At 33.6% G+C, this 16,408-nt stretch overlaps 2 protein-coding genes and 1 long non-coding RNA gene across 3 annotated transcripts; 2 read left to right on the top strand and 1 right to left on the bottom strand.

Annotated features, from left to right (window-relative positions):
- The first annotated feature begins 3,040 nt into the window (after nucleotides 1-3,040).
- LOC128186644 (uncharacterized) lies at nucleotides 3,041-15,986 on the top strand. Its single transcript, XM_052856479.1, has 5 exons — nucleotides 3,041-3,402; nucleotides 15,044-15,131; nucleotides 15,319-15,404; nucleotides 15,539-15,712; nucleotides 15,929-15,986. The coding sequence occupies exons 1-5, from the start codon at nucleotides 3,296-3,298 to the stop codon at nucleotides 15,984-15,986; spliced, it is 513 nt and encodes a 170-aa protein (XP_052712439.1). The 5' UTR covers nucleotides 3,041-3,295.
- LOC128187857 (uncharacterized) lies at nucleotides 6,422-8,733 on the top strand. The gene is made up of 2 exons (XM_052858503.1): nucleotides 6,422-7,308; nucleotides 7,545-8,733. The coding sequence occupies exons 1-2, from the start codon at nucleotides 7,076-7,078 to the stop codon at nucleotides 8,731-8,733; spliced, it is 1,422 nt and encodes a 473-aa protein (XP_052714463.1). The 5' UTR covers nucleotides 6,422-7,075.
- LOC128187859 (uncharacterized) lies at nucleotides 8,626-13,623 on the bottom strand. The gene is made up of 3 exons (XR_008244099.1): nucleotides 13,138-13,623; nucleotides 10,013-10,124; nucleotides 8,626-8,763 (listed from the first exon to the last, which is right to left on the bottom strand). It is a non-coding gene; the product is annotated as an uncharacterized LOC128187859 (long non-coding RNA).
- Nucleotides 15,987-16,408: the final 422 nt, after the last annotated feature.

Here is a 16,408-nt window from a genome sequence, read left to right as displayed (position 1 = left end):
CAATTGATGTGACCTCTGTAATGGCCGGGTGCACTACATCATTCGGCACTAGTACAGATGCGATCATATTTAGAAAAGTTCTGAAAAATTGGGCATTTTCATAATGGTTTTCGTAATGGTTTACATATAAACCCTTTATACAGTAATTTTGTAACAGAATTTCCGACTTTTGGAAACAAACAAAAAAGGCTTTCTTTTGTGTTTCATGTGGGTATGAAGGTAGCTAGCATTCCAGAAAAATAGCATAACCCGCGTAAGCGGGTCATGTAATTTTCTTTGTATTTTTCCTTTGAAACGAAGTAAAACTCATCTATTATAAATACTTCAGTTAATTAACTAAACAATAAAGAATCTGGGCGCACAAGATAGTGATTTTGCAGGAACCATCGACACGAACCAATTGGGGTTTAAATGTCTATATCCTCGAAATGCTATGTACAAGTTTGAACAAAAATTAATTACTCAAACTATATTATGTTGAGAGTTTAAGTACAAGTCTATTCTGGCTATTGAATAAAACTCACAAGCTTTCTGAAAAGGGAAATGAGGGGTAAACCGATATAACTTTATATTGGAAATTTTAATACACATGCATATATATTTTAATTGAATTATACTGTATATCATAATAAACTAGTAATAAGAACAGAAAATAGTGTTCATACGGCAGAAATCAATAACGACTAATTAAAATATACCGGTATTCTAGTATAATTCAACATAATGATATACCAATATACATTTAAAAAGGAAAGGAAAAAAATTTAATTTGAGTCTCGAGCAGGATTTGAACCCAAAACAGTGCGTGAATGTCTTCAAAATCCAGAACGAAACCAGTGAGCCATGTGAGACTTTGAAATTGGGGTATAAAGTAGTGTTGGAGACAATATTGTCATATCTCTGGACTTTGTTTTATTATCCTCCAAAAATATTTTGAAAAAGTATATAATTATTCATCTCTGGGTCATCTCTCCATCTTTTTTTAAAAAGCGACGTTTTTAATGTTGAAATATGTCATCTTTACAAGTTTCGAATTTGTGGAGAGAAGACCCAGAGACATCAGAATCATTCAAAAACAGCTGTAAATAAGTACGATTTTGCATCAATTCCGCCGTGTTGCTATATTTAGGCCCATATTATGACAAAACCTTTTGTATTTCAAACATTTTTCTACCCATTCTACGTCCAACAGAAACCAAATAACGGTTATAATTCGAAAAATGTGCAAAATTAATCAATGAAATTTTCACTCTTCTTGTGCGCCCAGATTCCTGCCGAATCTACATCTTAAGCGCCCACTTTCTTTGAAGGTGGCTTTTTAAAGTAAAACGAATGCGTGTACTCATACCTGAACGTCGTTTTACTCGATAGCTTGTCAGTTCAAAACTGTATGAACTATAATAATTTTTTATTTTAAGAAATAGGGTAGAAAATACAGTGTATATGTTATTATAAATCTGTGTTTTTAGCGATACTGCTTAATATTATGTAATTTTTTCTTTAATTTCCCACATGTTTACTCAGTGTAGTAAACACCGGCTGCTGAAGGGGAGTACAATGTACTTTATTTCAATAAAAAATCGATAGGGTTTTTTCACATAAGAACAAAATTATGGGACGCAGTACGAAATTCTTTAAATAAGCAATTTTAAAAACGTTTATTTGAGATAATTACAGTATTTCTATTACAAATGGGAAAATTGTCTTTGAATAGGCACTAAACGTTTTCAAAAAAAATTCATATGTCCCAGAGAAAGGGGGGGGGGGGGTTCCGACCCCCCGGAACCCCCCCCCCCCCCCCTCTGGATCCGCCAATGGTAATGTACGTTTAGTAAGACATGCGAGTTATGATCCCTTTTCAAGATTAATGAAATCGCCCAACTGAACGAAAATCGGGTCACACCCCGCTTTGGCGATTTAGTTCCTCCAGTTGTATAAATATATATTTGTTTTAATCCAAACTGGTGACTCTCTTGTAATAAGGTTAATCCAACACCAATTATTACTTACATTGTACCGTAATAGACAATATGTTACAACTTGTTGCGATGACCCCCCCCCCCCTTCCCTTTTCATATATGGCCAGAAATTAGTCCTGACTTTTACCCCTTTCTATTTGTAACCAGTAACATTGGTTACATCGGTAACAATGTTTGATTATGAATGATTTTCAAACTTTGATGTATCTGTGACAGGTTACAGTGGTTACTGGTAACATTGGTTACAAAACAGAGTTAGGTTTCGGTTAGGGTTAGGATTAGGGTTAGATTAGGGTTCGGGGTTAGGGTTAGTTTAGGATTAGGGTTAGTTTAGGGTTAGGGTTAGTTTAGGGTTAGGATAAGGGTTAAGGTTAGGTAACCATTGTAACCAATGTTACCAATGTAACCAATGTAAAAAAGACCACCTGTAAATCATGCAAATGAATGTCACCACTTTTACCCTATGCCACAAAGAGAATATAGCTATTGTAACCATTGTAACCAAATAAAATAAGACCCCCTGCTAAACAGAAAAAGGCTTGTCACCTCTGTTACCTTTTGTCACCAATAGAATATAGCTGTAACCAGTGTAACCATTGTAACCACATAAAATAAGACCCCCTGCTAAACAAAAAAGCCTCGTCACCTCTGTTACCTTTCCTCACCAATAGAATATAGCTGTAACCATTGTTACTGGAAGAAATTAAACCATCCAGCGGAAAGAAAATAATAGGTTTTGTATTATATGTTACTTTTGTCACCAGAAAACAGTGCCTTGTTACTGGTTACAAATGAAATGGGGTAAAAGTCAGGACTAATTTCTGGCCATATCTATCCCTTTTTCACCGTTCAAATATGGTGGAATGCTGATCTATTTTTAAATCAGGATTAAACACGTGTACTGCATGGTGAACGTCCCTTTTACTTGAAAACTCTTGCTCGCTGTTGTTATTACATGCCATATAACATTTTCATGAATTGTGAATGTAAATGCTGACATCTTAAACATATGGTGTTCCGATGGGGCCACTTCGACCATCGCACTTTCGCCTTTCGGTCGAGGCGCGAGAGTGCGAAGTTGCGAAGGCGAAAGTGCGAGAGTGCGACGGCGAAGGAGCGAAAGTGCGAAGATGCGACGGCGAAGCGCGAAGTTGCGACGGCGAGAGTGCGAAGGTGCGAAGGCGAAGGAGCGATACTACTATCGCACTCTCGCCGTCGCAACTTCGCACTCTCGCCGTCGCAACTTCGCACTCTCGCCTTCGCCTTTACTGTTTGTAGAGCTCTCTATCGTTTAAAGATAATTTTAACCATAAAAAATGGCGTCTCCGGCAGAAGACCAGCTTCTGAGAAAATATTTCCAACAAGGACTGTCATATATTGAAATCCAGATGTTGATGTATTTAAACCACGGTATTGAATTAAGGTAAGCAGACTATTAGGTGACAGAAATAAAGATATGGAGTACATAACGACTAGGAAGACAATGTTCTATACTCTGTCCCGGGTTTTTGCTTCCACCACTTTTTGCCAAATATTTCGATAATCATAATTATCTCTTTACCCAAAAGTGTTTCATTCACTAGAAGGAAAAATGCCTAGATTATCTGCCATAAAATTGCTTCTCAATGTCCACCTGGTTTATGATACGAGCGAAAATTGAAACCTTACGGGAATTTAACATTGCAGAAAATGGCTGCCACTTCGGAAGGGGCCTGTAATTATTTGAGGATATTCGTGAAGAATCGTAACGTTACGTCGATGACGTATGCTGACGTCGAGCACGTTGCCGTTGTTCGCAGGCTTTCGGGATGTTTCGGTATTTGTCCAAGTTTAAAACATACAGCTTCCGAGGATAACCAAACATATCCTATAGTCTGCTATTCGACTATAAACTATAGACCATATAATTCTAAAACATATATATCTATCGTATACATATATCATCACACAAAATAAGATGCCGAGTTCCAAGAAGGGGAAGTCAGCGAAGTCAGTGAAGTCTATGGAGGTATACAATAATTCATTGTGTCAGTCATATCATTTCAGATTCTTTACGATGACTGCAATATATTTGACTTCACTTTTTCTTTGTATGGGCCTAACGTTAAAATCCTATGCCTCATGCATATGCAATCCTGTATAACTCTATCTATATTAATTTAAATGATAACTCTACTGTACCTGATATTGAAAATGTAAACTTCCTGTAATTTCCAAATGGTGCACAATACATTTTCACAAAATTACGACCACAAGGATCCATGATCAACACACATATCATAGTCAGTTTGAAATAATGTCCCGAATTTATGAATGCTAAGAATCCAATTTTTAATCCAAATCAAACTTTTCCACTGCTGTCTGCTTCGTATGATGTCACTATAAAATATTTGACCTTGCCCTTAAAATACAAATGGGTGCCAAGTCATTTTGCACCCCGTTCAATTACACCCATATGTTTATTATATATTTAGGCTAGCCTGATTTGGTCTTGGGCCAGTTTTACACTACATGATAAAGTGAAGTCAAAAATTTAAAGTCTATAATAATATATCATGAGCCATTCACAACTTGCAACATGAATATAGGTGTGCAAATTAAAATGGGAAGATATATTTCCAAGAACATTTTTTCTATTTTTAAGGAGGAGGGGCGAAAGGGGTGTGAAAAAAATGTAAATTGTGAATGGACGTTTATGTGCAATATAGTTTAAATATGAGCCTTTTACAATTTTCATATCCCAGAAAGTTGTGAATGGACAAATTTATGGGTGTGAATATCATATGCAAGTATTGCACTATACTGTAGGCCATTTTAAGGGGGGTGTGCAGTAATCCTGTTCATTTGAGGAGGATAAGAAATATGAAGTCCTACATGTCATTTTGTTTGAAAAGTATGCATACAAGAACAGGACAATGTCTTTTAAATCACTTAGAACGGCTGTCAAACTGCGCAGTTACAGACTTATTTTGAAGATTTAAAAATCTGGAAAAATATGAAGGGGGTACATTGGTATCCCCTACACAGTTTGAAAGCTGTTTTAAGTGATTATATAAGGCATCATCCTGTTCTCGTACGCATACTTTTCAAACAAAATGACATGTTGAACTTCATATTTAATGCTTTTGTATCTTTTGGCAATAGTTTTGGTCAGTTTTGGGCAGAAACAAGCCAGTTCAAAAAATGTTAACATTCTTATCTTCAAAGGAATAAGATGGCCCCACATTCCCCTTAATACAGAAATACAGTCAAACCTTGTTATCTCGAACTAGATGGGACTGGTTAAAAACCTCGAGATATCCGAGTATTCGAGATATCAAGGTAAATCACTTAAAATTTAATTGGTTGGGACTTACAAATCACTTCGACATATCCATTGTATTCAAGATATCGGTGTTCGAGATACCGAAGTTCCAACTGTATATATACAGTATACACATACAAGTCATGCACTTAGAAGTTGGGTTTGCATACTAAGATTAATAAAGTACAGGTAAATAAGAGTTTTACAATTTATTTCCCAAATAATATGTAGGTAACAGCTATACCTTTGTAGCCATTTAAAGCAATTCTGCAAAATAATGTATTGCTGTTATCCTTTTGATTGCGAAAACATTGAAAAAAGCACCCCAAATCAGTATTCAACATTGAAATATGACTCTCGGGTCAATTTTAAACCCAGGTCAATATTCTTTGTTCCATCCTATTCTGGCAAAATAAGATTTTAAAAAAATTACTCTCTATTTCTCTGTAAAAGTTTAACCAAGGAATCATGAAATTTGCAATTAAGAAAAATTAATATTGATGTGAGATCTTGACAATCTTTCAACTGAAAATGATTAGTGGAAAAGTTGGGCTAAAATTAGTGCTCCTGGTAGAGTCTAAAGTTAACCCTATACCTAGGTACATACATTATACCAGTATACTAAATGTTATCGGTAATTATGAAAGCTTGTATCAGCTTGCATAGTATATTACACATGTGCAATATCAATTTTCTTCCTCAGGCAACAGATATTTTAAAGATGATTTACATCCAATTTCAAAAAGAAAAAGAAGAAGGCCATGTGAGAAACATTGACGACCCCATGAAGAGATTATCTTCAGCAACAGGTAACAGAAATAAATTTGCATAAAATGGCTACATTTATAACTATGGAAAAACAGTGTGTTGAAAATCAGAATTTCATTATTTTTTAATCATGGTACAAAATGTATCAAGTGATATATTTCGATACTGGTATCTGTCATAATGTAATGTTAATTTTGAATTTACTGGGTGGGTGTAAACACAAAATTTACAACATGACAACTGTTGAAATTACTGTGTTTTACCTTAAGTGATTGTAAAATCAGCATTTACATATTGGTTGACAATACTCACCAGAACAATACTGTTACCAGTATGTTGCCTAAAGTATATTGCTGCATGTTGTAATATATAGCTTATTACAAAGCTCATCGAGATGAGGCATCAGCTTTATGAGACCACCTTTATCATATTATATGAAAATCATAGTTAATAATCTTGGATATCAGAAACTGTAGTATGGTTTGATACAATATTGAATATCGTATGATACATTATCATGGGATACAATAATATATTATGTAATACAATATCATATTATACAATAATATCTCATATGATACAATATACAAGTAATACATTATAATATTATATAATACAATATAAAAACATATCATATCCAAGTCTTTCAAGTCCCTAAGTAGCATCCGTGCAAGTTTGGTGAAGATAGTAATAACTTAGATACAGGACCTAGTGCACCAAAAACTTGAATCAGGTCTGGACGCTGACGCCAACGCCGGGGTATAGCATAAGCTCCCCCAGACTTTGTCTCGGTGAGCTAAATACACTTGCCCATGATATTATTTGAAAACTGTTTCTATAGATGATTTTTGAAGGATAGTGCACAATAATAGACAAAAATCAACATCAAAAAATATCATGTGAGGCTGAGTGACTCAGGTACATGTAGCTTAATAAATACAAATGGGTAGTAGAATATTTTTTAACATCATTAGGGATAAGTGTGAAAACACTGAAAAAGAAGGTTGTTGTCGACCCTGTGGAAATGGTGGTGGAGGATCTTCAGGCAGCTCCTCCTGTACCTGTTCCTAAGAAGAAACGTGGTCCCTGTAGAAAGCTTGATGACTTCGATGCAGATTTGGTGAAGAGGACCATTCATGATATGCAGTTGAAGGGCCAGTACGTTTCACTTCGTCGACTGTCAGATGTACTAGTAGAAAAGGGAGTCAGGATCACCAAGTCTCCATTGGGGAGACTTGTGAAGGATCTTGGGTTCAGGTAAGCACATAGAGATGAATCTCATTTTCCTACTGCAATACTGCCAAGTCACCTTCAATCTGTCTAATAAATGTGTAAATCATTTGAGCATATGCCATATTCATGAAAAAATGTTTCCCAATCAATCAATTAACATAATATAAAAACAGATCATACCATCAATAATTCGCTTACATGTGATAATGAAAAGTGGTACTAGTATGTGTATTAAAAATATCATGTCTATTTTTTTCCAGATTCTACAAAACTCGTTCCAACCAACGCTACATTGGAGACAGGAACGATATCGTAAGTATGCGACATACTTACCTGAGGTCCATTAGGAAGTTTAGAGAGGAGGGTCGTCCTATTGTGTATTTGGATGAGACTTGGTTGAACACCAATCATGTAGCGAGGGGAGATTGGGTGGACTGTCCTAGGACATCTACCTCTGCCTTTGAGTCGCATCGTGGAGGTCATGGGCGTTTTGTCCCATCTGGGAAAGGCTCTCGTCTGATAATTGTGGATGCAGGTTCTTCGACTGTGGGTATGATCCCGGGATCTGCTCTCATTTTTGAGTCGAAAACAGGCAACCAGGATTATCATGACGAGATGAACTCAGAAAACTTTACGAAGTGGTTCACTGAGCAGTTGCTCCCTAACCTACCGACCAATTCAGTCGTAGTGATGGATAATGCTTCCTATCACAGTCATCTGGATCCTGAGTCTAAGTGTCCGACTTCGTCGGCATCGAAGGCCGAGATCCAGTCTTGGCTTGATAGAAAGGGTATTCATTACACTCCGGGAATGATCAAGGCTGAATTGATCACATTGGTGAAGCAACATAAACCTCGTCCTAAATATGTAATAGACGATTTGGCTTCGAAAGCAGGTCACACAGTTTTGCGTCTACCTCCCTATCACTGTGAGCTTAATCCTATTGAGTTGGTCTGGGCTGAATTAAAAAGTTTCGTCGCCAGGAGCAATGTCACATTCAAGAAAGAGAAAGTGAAGGAACTCTTTAATCAGGCTAGATCAACTTATGGGGTTGAGAAGTGGCGTAAGGTGGAGAGTCACGTGATAAGAGAGGTCGAAGAAAAACTGTGGAAACTCGACGGAGTCCAGGATGAGGAGGTTGCTCCTGTGGTCATAGACTTGACGGACTCGGAACACAGTGACAGTGACATGGACACAGATTCTGGTGATGACGAAAATGACTCTGACTCTGACGAATCCATGGGCTTCATTGAGGAGTCTGACGACGAAGTCACTTGTTGCATATGTGGTGATTACAATGCTCCTGGAAAGTCTCGAAAGATTGTATGGGTTGAGTGTGAAGTGTGTAAGAGGTGGAGTCACCGCATATGTACCAAGCCCTCTCTAAAGTCAGGTAAGTGTGTCCAATGTTGGAACGCTTTGTATGGTCTGAATCCAGCTCCTTCATGAGTCTTCCCATGGTGTCTGGAGAACTGCTCCCTTTTAAAGGTAAAAGAAAGAAAATTAATCACTGATTTCCACATAACTTCATAAATTATTATCAATTTTCTAAAATGGCAAAACAATATTCTATACATGTAGTCCGATATAAATTTTGGGGAAAACACGTTTGAAAATGTATATTCATTAATATTTTACTTAATGCATCATACTTTTTATCATTCTGACAACAACACAACATTAAAGATAAGACACAACACATCTTCAATCATTTTGCAAAAAGTTTAACACTTTCTCACCCTTGCAATGTGAAGATATCCACTTCACAATTCCAAAATCATTTTTCTTGCATGACATTTTCTATTTCAATATATTGTTTGAATGGAAAATATTTTCTATAACCTAATCTATAATTGTCCATTTGCATTTTGCATACTATTATAAGTATTATTTATTAACAAGTTGGTAATTAAAAACTTGTTTGAATATTTTGTATCAGTGATTAGTTTCATTTCTTAATACTTGGGACTGCTTTATATAACTAAGCATCTTGATTTTAATTCCCTGTGGGTTTATTACTTGTTGTAAACTTGACAGATACAATGACTTGCTCTTATAACGAAGCAAAAATGTACGTCCCTGGCACTTAGTTATAAGAATGTTTTACAGTAATTAGTTATACAATTGACAGGTATATTTTACCTCTCTTTCAATCTATATTTTAATGAATAAAATGATGCACGAAATTTGTTCACAAAACAAACGAACAGGTACCGCGTTATTTCGCTGTATAACAAAATTTGCCCCCAATGTCGAGGCGGCTATGATTTTATTACGACTTGGATATCACTATATATAAAGGTTATAATGTTTTGGCAAACCAGATATAAACGGTTACCTGTGTACATTTTATTCACTTATAGTCTACTTCTAGAATCAATGCATAACACGTGGGTTGAATAAACCCAATTATTCTGGAGACAAAACCAAACGAATAAAAGATGATTGATGCATTCGAGGCCTATTAATAAACTTACATTTTCCAGGGGGTATGGAATCCCCCTTCCCAATCAGTCTGTTGCATGTATGACTAATTCAATGTGCTAAGAATGCACGCTTGTTTAGGGTGACTGAACCTAGTACAAATCCCAAATAAATTTTAAAATGATTTCTACTTGTAAATATGATATTTTCCATTCATTGTTAATTCCTTTTCATTGATTTTCAATGATTCTATATATTAAGATGGTAAGTTATAAAAAGCAGTCCCAATACTGAACTAGTATACCTGACTTTTGAGAAGTGAAACTTAAACTATTCTTCTTCTGCATGTTATGAATGGCTTTGTCAGCAGATTTTCATCTATAGTATCAATCTTTCTACTGTGATCATCTTTCTCTCTGGAATAGGGAATTCAATTGTTACTAATGTTCATGTTTTAAATTAATTTGAAATTTAAAGAAAAAAATGTTTATTCACAAGCAGTGTTCAAATATAGTTTTCAAACCATTTTCTCACAATGTGTACATAATAATTTGTTGTTAAATATGAATAATAATGCAGGTGACTTGTATAATACTTTTGAATTCATTAATTTCAAATGAATCACATTTGATAACTGTGATATTGCCTATCTGTGATTTGTTGCATATTTTACAAATGCAAATATTACATGTATAATACTTTTGAATTCATTAATTTAAATTGAATCACATTTGATAACTGTGATATTGCCCATCTGTGATTTGTTGCATATTTTACAAATGTAAATATTACATGTATAATACTTTTGAATTCATTAATTTAAATTGAATCACATTTGATAACTGTGATATTGCCCATCTGTGATTTGTTGCATATTTTACAAATGTAAATATTACATGTATAATACTTTTGAATTCATTAATTTAAATTGAATCACATTTGATAACTGTGATATTGCCCATCTGTGATTTGTTGCATATTTTACAAATGTAAATATTACATGTATAATACTTTTGAATTCATTAATTTCAATTAAATAACATGTGATAACTGTGGTATTGCCTATCTGTGATTTGTTGCATATTTTACAAATGCAAGTAACATGTAAAATTCTTTTGAATTCATTAAATTAAATTTAATCACATGTACTGACTGTGATAGTGCATATTTTGGATTTGTTGTATATCATTCTTAAATATTATATTTCATTTTTGAATGGAGATTGCCTACAATTGATTGCATATAATTCTTATTATGATCATGAGAAATACAATTGTGGGATCTATTATTTCAAATTAGTGTATTATACACTAAGACTTTAAAAAACTGCTAATTTGAGAAACAGTTTATCAGTGCCTGTGTATATGTGTTCATTTTGGAGAAATCATGTATCACTAGTAAAATGTTTGTCATTGATTTTTTTCCTGGAAAATGAGCTGTAATTTGATATCATGAAACTGTGATTATATCAACATCTGCAATTAAAAATAACAAACATCTCATAATTATCAAAAAACTATTAAAAATGATATATAATAATGATTATCTGTCATGTTATGAGATCCATGAATGAACTTTTGTGCAAAATAAACATTATAAAATTATAATTACATTTTTTTTATTTAAAAATACCATCATGATGCTAAAATCAGATCAATATGGATATAAAAGGGGCTGTAAATTGCAAGCTGAGTAAGAATACATGAAGAACCCATATACAGTTCTATCCATATACTATTACAGTTCTATTTATCTATATTCTCGAACACTGATATCTCAAACACAATGAATAAGTGATTTATAAGTCCCAATTACTTATCTTTTAAGTATTTTACCCTCAATATCTTGAATACTTAAATAACTAAAAATTTTCAAACAGTCCCATCTATTGTTCGAGATAACGAAGATTGACTGTACTTTACTTTGAGAAGTGAAGAGAATTTAACCTACTTATGACTTCTACACAATATTTTTATTGATGAATGAATATTGGAACTCTCAAAAAAAGCCGATATAGTGATTATTCTATTAGCATACCAGGTAGTTTATATTTGATAAACTATACTAAATTCAGTAGAGAGCATAGAGTGGTTTCATGGAGCTTTATTATGATATACATTTCTGATTATATGGACTTTAAAATTGAGCATATTTGGTTTTCTGAAAATATTTTACTCGTATGATGTCACAGTAAATTTAACCTCCTGAATGGACTTTAAAATTGAGCATATTTGTTTTTCTGAATATATTTTACTTGTATTATGTCACAATATATTTAAACTCCTGAATGGACTTTAAAATTGAGCTGTTTGGTTTTCTGGAAATATTTTACTCGTATGATGTCACAGTAAACTTAACCTCCTAAATGGACGGTTTTGAAATAATCATTTCATGCATGTAAATTATATAAAATAAATTAATACACTTGGCCATGCAATCAAAAGCCAAGTTCAAGGAAAAAGTCACTCAAATTAACAGGCATTTTTTTTATAATGAAAGATATAATAAATAAACTGTACAAATGTAAAATAAGCGAAAATATTGCATTCAGTTTGGGGATAAAAAATCAATATCTAAAATAATTTATCCAGTAAGTAACAACAAAAGCCCCTGCGAGATTCGAACTCGTGATGTACGGATCATTAGTCCGACATGTTATCCACTCGGCTATGAAGTATGTTACATGTTACTGTTCATAAAATCCACTTAATAAAACGAAATGTCGTTTCGATCAGCGGTCAGCCATTTTGTGATGATGTGTTAATTATTCCACCTTAATTTGATTATAATTATCATGGACATAATCGAACACTGCTAATATCATATCGTGAATTATTGTCTGAGACTTGGTTATTCACGGGACATATAATGCACATAAGTGTATGTCTGGTTAACCTTTTTGAAATAAATGAAAACAATAACGTTATACACTTAAGTAATAATACATCTATTTTATCAAAATTATATAAATTTGTACCAATTGATTAACGAATAATTCAAAAACATTTCTAAGCAGGCATTAGAGATGAGTACATCTCAAAACTGGAATGATTATAGATATTCCTTTTTAATAATATTTTTGGGTTAATCTCAATGTTCTCCACCACTTCCATGGCCCCACCAGAGACATAAATATGTCTCTGGTCCCACCAACCACCCATTAAATAACTACAGCAAACACAATTTATTTTTCATAACTAGGTGTCACATTAAATATGAGGGTGTTACCAGAAACGTTTTTATTTGGCTGTCACAGATCAAATTGTCGTATGTTGATGTTTATATATTCTGCGGTTTCACAATGAGTCCTACTTTCGCTTTACAGATTCAAAAAGATACTCATAAAGATCTATTAAGTACTGATATTATGAACTGCTATCATATATGTTAAATGTCCCAAATACTATAGAATAATTACAGTTTACATACCTTTATTCCAGATGCGCTGATATTTCGACGAGAGTATACTTGTAAACTTTAGACACGTCAGTTCGAGGCAAGCCCTGTGCATCGTTGGTTGTACCGCGTCACACTCGGCTTGAATTTTATATTTTCCTGACTTTAAATTGTCTTATGATAGTTTACAACATTACCAAACAGCTGAGTTATCAATAACATATGCAAAGTTGAAATTGAATATTTTATTTTATTTTTGCGCTTTATTTCGATGTGCAACAAAAAATAATAACCACTCCCTTGTACGCTTGACTGCAATGGCCGAAATTAACATTGAAAAATCCCGTAGACTTCAGAAATCGTCTCATAACATAACAGCAGAAAATATTTAAGCGGTCCGGTAACGGTAATTTTGTCTGTAAATTTTATAACCTTAGAAATATCCACATTTTAATGAAATATTATCTTATTTTCACTGATAATATTGTCAAAATATCGTGGAAGCGAAAACCCGGGACAGACTTTAATTATAGTCAGCACTAGCATCTCGTAAATATTCAATAACTGTGAATAATGTCTGACACGGAAGTATATCCACAGGCACCTGAATTTTTATTAATCAGTTGCTCAATGAGCCAAATATAAAAAAAAAAAATCTACCCTACTATATATAAATACTCAAGATTTGCATGAATTGTAGATGATAGCATTACCAATTCTTTTAGGAGGAAATGTATAGTGAGATACGTGTATGTATATCATATTTGAACTCAATGCTACACGCAACTGGATCTGATTTATGTGGCAAATCGAAGCCGGAGTCAAAATTGTATTGCACACTTTGTGTATTTATATATATAGTAGGGGTAGAATTTTTCGATATTGTGACGCGGCTCGAAACGTCATCAAAGTTTGCATGGGTTCGGATTTTTACGAGCCAATAGCGTAATTTGTAGTGCAACCTCTTAAGTGTTGTATATCCACAAGAAATAAGTCAGGTATATAAAGCGATATAAATATTAAAAACTAATGCGAGACTATACAATGAAACACTTAAGTAATTCAAACACCTGTTATACCATTTATTACCCCCCAATTATTTATAGGACTACTACTGGTGAAGATTTATGTGATAAACTTAGTGAACAGATTGTGGTGAATCGCACCACCAACAATTCTTTATCACCAGCACTCCCGTTGTCCTAAAACTATGGTGAATCAATGCCACCAATAGCTTTTTTTAACTGTAAGATTCTAAACACCTGTAACTCCGTGTAAAAACATCACCAGTAGTAATGTAAATTAATTCCTAATTAATAAAAGAAAGTTTCAAGAATTCCATAGGAGCACCGTAGATAATCCAGATTTCACCCAAATTTACCAATAAAACTAATCTAATTATTAACCACAAAATCACCTGTTCAAATTAACCAATTATAAAATTTACCAATTCAGGGGGGTCGGCTCTTAATTGTGCCTCTAACATCCTCAGGATCTTAGAAGAACTGCAAAGCTAATTGTCGCTAGGTTTATAAACCCTGCTGCTGTAATCAAAAGGCTATTAACACACTAGGTGTCCTCATCTTCCCCGTCTAGCCAACCCCCCCTTACTGACCTAAATACACAGATTGTATCTCTTAGGCCAAAATTCACGATTCATTAAGGGAAGCCATCTATTATGAATTACAGCTGAATTCCAAAACTTAAAAGAAAATTAAAGTTATACATGACTGCATAACAATATTTGACTTATTAATTAAGCGACTACCGATAATTGTTAAAAATTCAGGTGCCTGTGGTATATCATACATCTCTGATGTCACCTTTGTCAATATTATTTCGGAAGGCTCCCCCACCCACTTAAAACTATGCTACATGCCTCAGATCAGATGATCATAAGTATATGTACATCAATAATATATTCATTTTTTTTATTTAGTTACCGTACACTGAAAAGGCGTCTAAGAAATTTAGATCTTAAAAAAGTTGGAAATTGGAGTTTAGATGAAATCATTCCTGTTATCCAGGTAAAATTGAATAATTAATTCAGGTATTTAAAAGATGTCTTGTGGTTTAAACATATGACAAATTAATAATGATTGAATACAAGAGTACTCTCACCCTAACCAGAGCTTTTATATTATTAAGACGTACACGCATGTTAGGTACTAGTATGCATGTCAGGGTTAAAGTAATCTATTACTATTGTTTTAGATGGAGATTAAAGAAGGCTCAAAGAATTTAGGTTGCCGTAGTTTATCTAGAAGATTATTTTTAAAACATGGAATATTTGTTGGAAGGTATATACACAAAAATACAAGAAACGGGCAAAGGCATATTTAATAAATAGTTCTTATTTAATACATTAACAGTGAAAAATACTTGTTGAAATAAAAGAAAAATAACATACAACATTTTTCTGTTATTTATGCAGGAATACAACAATGTGTGCCCTTAGAATTTTAGATCCAGAGGGAGTGTCCCTTAGGTCACAGCATTGTTTATCCAGACGCCAGTATTATAACCAAGGACCCAATTTTCTTGTTCATATTGATGGATATGATAAGTTGAAACCATTTGGATTTTGCATTCATGGAGCAATTTGTGGGTGAATAAACAAGAATTTTTTATAATTTCAGTACATGTATTATCAGTTCATGCTGACATCATAAATTGATAATTGAAATTCATATGTACTTGTAAAGATTTGTAAAAATAATATATTTTATGTACATTTTATTTCATTAAGATACGATAATTGACATTATTACTACATGTAGTATTATATGGTACATGTTTCATTTAAATTTTGTTTTTATGGTAGGTTTTCTCGTCGCATCCTTGTGCAAATTTGTCAAACTTTTCTCATTTTCATGAATTAATTTGACTTTTCTCAGCTCACAAATGAAAAAAACATGGTTCTTTAGTTTTAGGAAAAAACACGTGCTTGCAAATTTTTATAGATTTTATTCTTAAGTACATGCATGTAAAAGAACTAATCAAAATGTGGCATGTTATCCATGATATGGGAAAAATCAACAAATGAATGTGCCCCACAGCCAGTAAACATATATATGTTTCTTACTTCATAAACTTGGTTAGATAGTTTTAGTGGGATACAATATATTTGTACAGTAAATGTAGAAGGAAAGAAAAATTTGGTGGCTTGACCAGTAAGTCAAACCCAGGACCCTGCAACACTATACATGTATAATCAAGTGTCCTACTACTATACTATCCATGATATGATATACGGCCGGTACATGGTTCATATAGCCCCAACTTATACAATATATTGCATTCT

This window comes from Crassostrea angulata, chromosome 6 (genome assembly GCF_025612915.1).
Source record: "Crassostrea angulata isolate pt1a10 chromosome 6, ASM2561291v2, whole genome shotgun sequence".
NCBI lineage: Eukaryota > Metazoa > Mollusca > Bivalvia > Ostreida > Ostreidae > Magallana > Magallana angulata.
Note: the sequence above shows the minus strand (reverse complement) of the source record. Positions and strands in the feature narration are given on the sequence as shown.

Excerpts from the sequence above, each read along its gene's own strand:
- LOC128187857 (XM_052858503.1), top strand. The coding sequence starts at position 7,076 with ATGGTGGTGGAGGATCTTCAGGCAGCTCCTCCTGTACCTGTTCCTAAG. Across the intron at positions 7,309-7,544 it reads GTGAAGGATCTTGGGTTCAG|ATTCTACAAAACTCGTTCCA; the intron begins GTAAGCACATAG and ends ATTTTTTTCCAG.
- LOC128186644 (XM_052856479.1), top strand. The coding sequence starts at position 3,296 with ATGGCGTCTCCGGCAGAAGACCAGCTTCTGAGAAAATATTTCCAACAA. Across the intron at positions 3,403-15,043 it reads AACCACGGTATTGAATTAAG|TTACCGTACACTGAAAAGGC; the intron begins GTAAGCAGACTA and ends TTTTTTATTTAG. Across the intron at positions 15,132-15,318 it reads AAATCATTCCTGTTATCCAG|ATGGAGATTAAAGAAGGCTC; the intron begins GTAAAATTGAAT and ends CTATTGTTTTAG.